At 38.8% G+C, this 8232-nt stretch overlaps 1 protein-coding gene across 1 annotated transcript in view; it reads right to left on the bottom strand.

Annotated features, from left to right (window-relative positions):
- sptlc3 (serine palmitoyltransferase, long chain base subunit 3) overlaps nucleotides 1-7859 on the bottom strand; it is a gene marked incomplete in the record, with an annotated part of 37863 nt that extends 30004 nt beyond the window's left edge. The window contains 4 exon segments of the mRNA XM_014005954.1: nucleotides 1746-1894; nucleotides 3532-3686; nucleotides 4199-4393; nucleotides 7466-7859. Of these exon segments, the coding sequence (XP_013861408.1) occupies nucleotides 1746-1894; nucleotides 3532-3686; nucleotides 4199-4393; nucleotides 7466-7561 (595 nt within the window).
- Nucleotides 7860-8232: the final 373 nt, after the last annotated feature.

Here is an 8232-nt window from a genome sequence, read left to right as displayed (position 1 = left end):
GCCCATTTCAGGGGTGGGGGCGGGGGGGGGGGCATGATGGAGTTTACTTGGCATCTGAAAATACATTTCCTTAAAGGTATTTTTAATCTGAAAAAGAGCTTCACTGAATGAGAACTAATGTTGAGAGCTCGGCAGACAGCTAGGTTTCACTTTCACCGGAGAGCCTGCAGGAGTCATGGGTTGGGTGTGTGTGGAGGGGGGGGGGTGCTCTGCCATGAGGAAGTTCGGCTTAAAGACACATCCCAGGGGTGTTTCTGGTTCCCACCTGTCGTTTTGCTCCTCAGCATGGCTTCCTAAAAACACTGCAGTATTTCTCAAACATGCATGAATGAGTCAAAGCAAGGCTTTGGGCATGTTTTTTATGAGAGGATATCATTATAACATGATATAAAACTCAAAAAAGTTGATTTTACATGATATTGCCCCTTTAACATTTGGATCAATTCAAGATGGCCRACGCAGCTAATTGAAATTAGCAAACACAAAAACGGCTTTATATCGGTCGGTTTCAGAGATATTAAACTAAAGTTTGACTTGTTCAGTAGCTGAGAGTCAATCACAACACACACATTTGATCTATCCTGCCCACTCTGTCACCGAAATGATGAAAAATGGTTAAACTCAGACATGGATCTTTGCTTTAAACTGAATGACGCTACAATAATATCTGCATCTACAGCAGCGGGCGATATAGTCTGTATCGTCTAAACCAGACTGAGGCAGCGTTTGATTTTGAGGATTTCTTTTCTTCTGTGCATCACCTGAACAAATTGCTTCGGCGTTGGAAGCAGCGTCACTAATGAGACGCTTTAATTATTTATTTCTAATCTGGTCTCATGAGAGAAATGCTTATTTTTTCCCTTTAACCCACTCAGTGAGGCAGCTGAAACGAACATTAGGAACCCAGACAGAAACATTTCAGTTTTTGAAAAGAAGTAAACATATGAATAAATCACAGAAATGAATAATAGATGGGTTTTATTGGGTGGGAGGAAGCGGTACTCTGACAAACATTTTTTGTTTTTGKTTTTTTTTTTCTCAGTGTCAAACTGCCGATATCATGCAACGCATACTGAGACTGTCGGCTTGTGTGCACGCTCACCTTTACTGAGTCTGCACTCAGCAGATAGAAAGAAGAAAGAAGTGTTGCATATTAAGCAATATTAACAAAAACGTACTTCCTTGGGGAAAACAAACTTTTTTTTTTTGCTCATTGAGCTCCGTAACCAAAAGTTACGATCATACAGCTGACTGCCACTTTACACATCATCAGAAACTGAATGGAAGATAAAAGGATAAAAACACCATTCAAAATTAATCAGACTCCACTTTTTGATCCCCACTCTTACAACATATTCATGTATATTCCATTTGCTTCCTGTTTAATAAAGTCACATGTTTCAATTTAACATGGCTTCGCTGCTCCTCCATGGACCAGTGTGGATCTGAACTGATGACTATTGTGCATAATTTAGGAAAAGCTGAATAATTCATCGAACACTGCAGTCACTGGCAGATAATTAAACATTCGCCCAGTATAATTTTTCAGGAATATAATAAATGATGGCATATGTGCCGGGTCTGGTTGGGTTCTGACAGAGACAGTCATATCGAGAACGGAAATAAGATGACGCACCTCTGAAATCTTGGTTTATAAAGTCGATTTTTTTTTCTCTCAAATGTTCAAGTTGAGCTSAAAAGAAGACGTGGCATTCTTCTGTAGAAATCGTTGACCACAAACTTACCACTTTCCTGTCTTGTGCTGCAAACCCCGGCTCCGTACTGCTGTAACCGATCTGCCACCGTTTTCAGGAAGTCGGCGTTGTTCTCTGCGAAACCCAGGTAGTTGTAAGATCCCATGTTGATGACATCATGTATCGTCCTCCCAGTAAACCTGTAAGGACATTTTAAATTATTTCATGTGTGTTTGTGTTTGCTTTTGTGCAGATAAAAAGTAAGTCATGACTTATTACAGCCTGCTACATACCTGGTACATACTGTTTACTTACATTTACCATACTTGGTACATGCTGGATACTTAACAATGTATGTACCAGGTAAATACAGGGTACGTACCTAAATATATTGCGTATATAACAAGTTCTTACAAGGTACATACTGGGTACTCGGTAGGTACCCAGTATGTACCATGTACCTATCATGTAAGTGCTCAGTATGTGCCATGTAAGTACCCAGTATGTACCAAGTACCTACCATGTAAGTACCCAGTATGTACCAAGTACCTACCATGTAAGTACCCAGTATGTACCAAGTACCTACCATGTAAGTACCCAGTATGTACCAAGTACCTATCATGTAAGTGCTCAGTGTGTATCATGTAAGCACCTAGTATGTTCCTAGTAACTACCCAGTATGTACCATGTAAGCACCCGGTATGTACTATGTAAGTACCCAGTTTGTCCCATGTAAGTACCCAGTATGTACCTTGTAAGAACATGGTATGTACTCAGTATGTTCAGTTACGTACATTGTAAGTATGTACCTGGTGCATACATTGTAAGCACCCACAAGGTAAAATAGTTTCAAGATACAAACTGCTTACTTACTGGGTATTTACAATGTACTTACCAGTTACATACTGTGTACTTAACTGGTACATACCTTGTATGTGTCTGGTACATATTTGGTACATACCTGGTTTTTACCAGGTAAACTGTAAGCAAAATAAATGAATGAATAACATGAAATCATTTTTGATTTACTTGATTTTTCCCCTGATAAGACAAGATCAGATCAACAACACTCCACGGCAATTCACAGCAAAATCTCAGTTATGAGGAACATAATCTGTTTTTTTAAGTACTTCTCTTACAGAACTTCTACATTTCTTCAGCTGACCTACTTTTCCCCCCACAGCTTATATGAACCTGCATACTATTTTACCAATTCACCACACTTCACTGAAAAAGTCAAGAGGACTTCCCCATATCTGCTTCTTCCAGTCACATTAAACCTCTTTAAACATGTAATCCACACTTACCTCTTCTACCGACTCACAATATCATTTTCCTTCCCTGTGGCTGTCTGTTCATTTTCTTTTTCATAATATATTCTCTGACCCTGCTGTGCAGCCATGAGGAATATCAATTCAGGTTCAGAAATTCATAAACACATTTCTGCATAMGACACATTTGCCAATGAGGAATACCCACGCTTACGTTATTCCTATAACCTCACACAGGAGGGTATATTAAGCTAGACAACCCATAAATCGCTACTTTTAAACCCTATATGACTTAATTTGAGTAGTAAACATTGAAAAGCTAAGATATTACACCTAACAGGCTGCTGGACACATGCTGCTAAATGTATACAATCAGATGCAGCTGGGGGTTTAAGGTTAGGTCTAACGATTCTTCAAAACCAATGCTAGGTTTTCCAATAACTCTTCTTTTTTTAAGTTTATCCAACTAAGATCTATAGACAAGTCCTGTATTCAGAAGTACACACTACTCTTTTAATCACACATTTAATCTTGTACATCTGTCAGAGTCAGTGAGGTTAGAAGACCTGAATGTCCAGTTGTAGTCATCAGACACCCGTTCCATCAGGTCAAAGACGGGTCCCGGCAGGCTGCATATGGGACGGTTCCAATTGTCCCGTACTCGCATGTACAAGTTCCGAGTGTAAAAATTCTCAAAATCTTGATAAAGTGGAGTAAAATCCTGAGAATGAGAGAGAAAAAAAAACATTATTAGCTGCTTCACGGGTTAAAATCTTTGTTTTCTTGATCAAATGAAGCCAAAATCCCCACTAAGCTTTGATGTCACTTTTATTTCTTACTGTAAGTAATTCTTGTACAACAAAGAACAGAATGTCTTGTTAGTCTTCCCAGAGAAGATTTATTGCAACTGCCTACGGGGACTTTATAAAAAAAATAACAACAAACCAGTGTGGAGATATGAAGGCTTTTTTCTGTGCCCAAAGTACTTTCCAATTTGACTTTCACTGAAGAGACCATGCTAAAAACTGAACCAAAATAACAAAGAAAGAGCTTGAATCCTCTGAGATTTAATTAGATCTTCAGCACATATTCTCTTTGGTGTTCCGTTTCACCCATGGCAACATTATACAGAAGTGCATGGAAACATAAAGGAACAAAAAAGGGGGGAGTTATTAAGGAAAAATAGTTAAATAACTGGGTGGATGTCTGGATTCATTGACTGAGTTCACCCACCTTCTGCTCTTCTCTTTCCTGGGCGATGTTGCACTTCTCGATGCCCACGGCTCTCAGGAAGTCCCTGAAGTAGCCGAACAGGGTGACGATACCGTAGCCTACGTACGTCATGACGGCCACGTACATGGGCGGCTGTTCAAAGGCCTCCTGCCTGGAGTGCTGCCTGGAGCCGACACCAACCCGSGGGCCATGCTTCTGCTCAAAAACAGGTCGACATAAGATGTCTTGCATTGCAGACAAGAACACAACAGAATACAATCATATTGAATAAAAGGCAGACAACATCACACAAAGGGTTCGGTAAATACCACGCATTGTTAACCACCAAAGGGAGCAAGCTGAAAAAAAAATCAACTTTTTTTATTTTAGCATAATCTTGACAAACAGATTTCATTGTTAGAGGTACCACACCCTAAATATGACAAACGATGTCATCTAGACATGTAACGACTAAGACGTAAGACTAACTTTCATCCTTTTAACTTGCATCAWCCCTGTCTGAGAAACAAATCTTGCTCAATAATTTACAGTAATCCCCCGAATCATTCAGGAAGACTTTGAAAACACTTTGATTTACCAGTGATTCCTTTACTTTAAACAGGTTTTAACTAACTTGTGACTGAGCTCAGAAGAAAAATGCTAACAAAAGTAAATCATGTGAGAAGTATTTTACGCTATCCTCTGACGTACAATCAGATACTTTGAAAAAAAATTTTTTTGCAAGCTGCACCCTTTTTTTTGCCAGGAAAAGGAATGCAGAAGAACGATGGAGACATGGGGGTTGACTTTTAATTTGATACAGTCTTATCTGAATGCTCTGTGTAGTTTTGCACCAGCCAGTTTTTCAGCATCATTYAGAGATCTGTTTCTCCATTAGGACTCTAAAACTCAACGAAAGTTTCACTGAATTAATATTGACACCTTAAATTGTACCTGTGGCAGTCTTGATCAGATTCATGCATACTTATGGTGCAGCCTGGGGGCCCTTTGGCAAGAATATCATAATACTCCGGCTGGAATAAACGTGTAATGGACCTTTTTATGGACACTAATGTGCACACTCAAAGCCAGTATTTTGCAATGCGTTGCGGTCTAGACATTCATGCCTACTTCTGTGTCATTGACATCTAATTAAACTTTTTTGTAGTTTATGCATCAATGCTAATCCCTTTCGATGTCCTCCTGGTACCAGTATATTCTACCGTAGCTACCGTAAGTAGCTGTGAATGTTTTTATTTATTGAAAACCTAAGCCAGTGCAAAGGTTTAATATAACACTTGTTGCATAAACGATCATACAGATCTGCTTTGTTCTATGTTTGGCTAGCTAACTAGCGTTTAGCTTGTTCTCTAATCGATGCTGTCGAAATTTAATTAGTTTTTTTTTAAATCGTGCTCTTGACTAAAACCCGACAGGAATGAAAACCCGGAAGAAATGGTAAAGTTGCTGCCTGTGGCTCGTTATGGTCACCATGATAACTACACACCGGCGTCTCCCGCACTTTTAATGACAGGCAGAAAGAACCGCAGACTGAAAAATGAGACTCAGGCTGTGTCCAAAACAGCAGGCCGGGTCCTCCGAAGGCCGAATTTGTCGGCCGCATACGTCASAGCGGCGCGACGAAGGACGTCCAAAACCGAAGACTCCTCCGATGCGGCCGACAAATACGTCCTTCCTTTGGCCCGAATCGAAGGACAGGTCCGATGGATCCTTCCCGGCCCAGCRTATCCCATAATGCATTGCGGCCCAACCAGAGATTTATTTATGCTAGTAATGGCGGACGAAGCGAGAGAAAAGAATACATTTTAAATAAAAATATGGTGATATAAAATTGTTTTAAAATTAGCGGTTGTAATTCTAATACTTTTATCTTTGTATGGACATGTTTTTAAATATTATTTTTTCGTCATAAAAACGCGAAATAAACATGAACCTACAGCGGGTCAATTAGTTCTTCAAATGATACCTTTAAGTTAATTTTATAGTTTTGTGATATTAATAATGCTAATGTGTTGATATTTTTCTAATTTTGATTTAAGTTTGCTTGTTTAGCGTCGTCACAGTTGCTAGGTGACATGACGTACGCCGGGGTAAGAAATTCACAGCCTCTTTTTTTCCGGTCTTCCCGGTCTACCAAGGACCCGGCCTGCTGCGACCGGGTAGTCTGGGTCCTTTGGAGGACCCGGCCTGTTGTTTTGGACACAGCCTCAAACTGTCGCTTTTGGCTGATACCCAAAATATGACCTGTTTAACTATAAAAATTTAGCTAATAGCCTAACTCAGAGGTTCTCAAACTGGAGTCCCAGGACCCCCATGGGTTCGTGAGAGGTATCTTGGGGATCGTCAAAAACATTCACTAAATTGTTAATTTGGAATACGTGGAGAACAATGAACTAATAAAACAAACATAATAAACTCAATATAAATATACATTCACTTGGCATTTAGGGGGTTGAAATGACAATAAATTATCTTTTAAAACATCAAGGGGTTTATGAGGGGGACCCTGGGATTTTTTCACCCTTATAAGGGGTCCCCACCAAATAGATTGAGAACCCCTGGCCTAACTAACAAAGGGGTATAATGATAATACAAAACAGTCACTATACTACGTTTTATTAACTTGTGTTTTGTGAGTTGTAAATATGCTATTATTATTATTATTATTATTATTATTAGTATTATTATTATTATTTATTTTGTTTAACTTGATTTCTGGATATTTCCATTCCTTGAGCCCACTGCTCCCAGTTTTTAAACTAAATAATCTGACACCGTGTTTGTAAAATTTACCCCGACACCAATTCTCATATTAGGCGTTCAAAATTCGAGTTGCAAGACCAAAGTTGACCAGACTGTACAGTCATTGTGTGTAATGTCAATAATAGCTTTAGGACAAAACAGCCCCGTTTATTGTGAAGAAAACAAACGCACTTTGTTAACCTCTGACACATCGCCTGAAGACATGGAAATAGAACTGAGAGGAAGAAGCATTTCAGGGTGGGGTCTCATTCTGTGCAGCTATATTTTCATTAAAACGCCTGTTTGTGTTGTTTTATATCGACAGGACGAAGTTGCTTATAGGGGATGGTTTTACTGCTCTTTTTTTTAAATAAAGCTGTAGCCAGTCAAAGTATAAAGTTAGTTTACGTCACCAAAATCATCACAGGTAATATAACCTGAACACACGTGATAAATTGCCGCACCTATCAAGCAGGAATATGAGAGAAATATTAAATATTTAAAGCTAACCGGTAAGAGACGTACCTCTCGTCCGTTCTGATACGCGTTCTTCCTTGAATCCTCACGTTTCAGTCCGTTCAGATGAGGTTTTAAGTTTCCGGGAGCAGCTATTATTGTCATTTTCCTGAAAGCATACGAGCGACTGACTCGTCTGCTCAACAGTTGGTTGTAAAAAGAAAAAAAAAAAAAAAAAAGAAAAAGAAAAAAAAGAGCCGGAGTGCTTTTACTCAACTTCCAAAGGTGACTTCCTCTTTCAGCTGTTTCGGTTCTGCCTCCTTTTTGAGAGCTGCGCTGAGTTCACAGCAACAAGTTACAGAAATAATAGCTGTGGTTATTTTTAAACGACAAAATAAAGAACTAAAACTTTCCCATTATTCATGAACTCATCTTGACTTAAGCGTCAATATTTTTTTATTCCATCACGTTAAAGTAAATAACACTATAGATAATAAATAAATAATTGCATGTCTGCTTCTAAACAAAACAACAACAAAAAGGCCAAAACAAGAAGAAAAAAAGCAGTGAGCAAGCTAAAAAAAAAAAACATGCTAAAATTAATACGACAGTTAGCAAAACAGCTACAGCTAGCAAACCGGATGCTACACAGAAAACTTTACAAAAAGTTGCTGAAATAACAAAATAAACACTGAAGATTAAAATAAGCTAAACATGCTACAGCTAGCAAACCGGACGCTACACAGAAAACTTTACAAAAAGTTGCTGAAATAACAAAATAAACACTGAAGATTAAAATAAGCTAAACATGCTACAGCTAGCAAACCGGATGCTAC

Source organism: Austrofundulus limnaeus, unplaced genomic scaffold (genome assembly GCF_001266775.1).
Source record: "Austrofundulus limnaeus strain Quisiro unplaced genomic scaffold, Austrofundulus_limnaeus-1.0 Scaffold33, whole genome shotgun sequence".
Taxonomy (NCBI): domain Eukaryota; kingdom Metazoa; phylum Chordata; class Actinopteri; order Cyprinodontiformes; family Rivulidae; genus Austrofundulus; species Austrofundulus limnaeus.
This window is presented reverse-complemented; position numbering and strand designations above follow the sequence as displayed.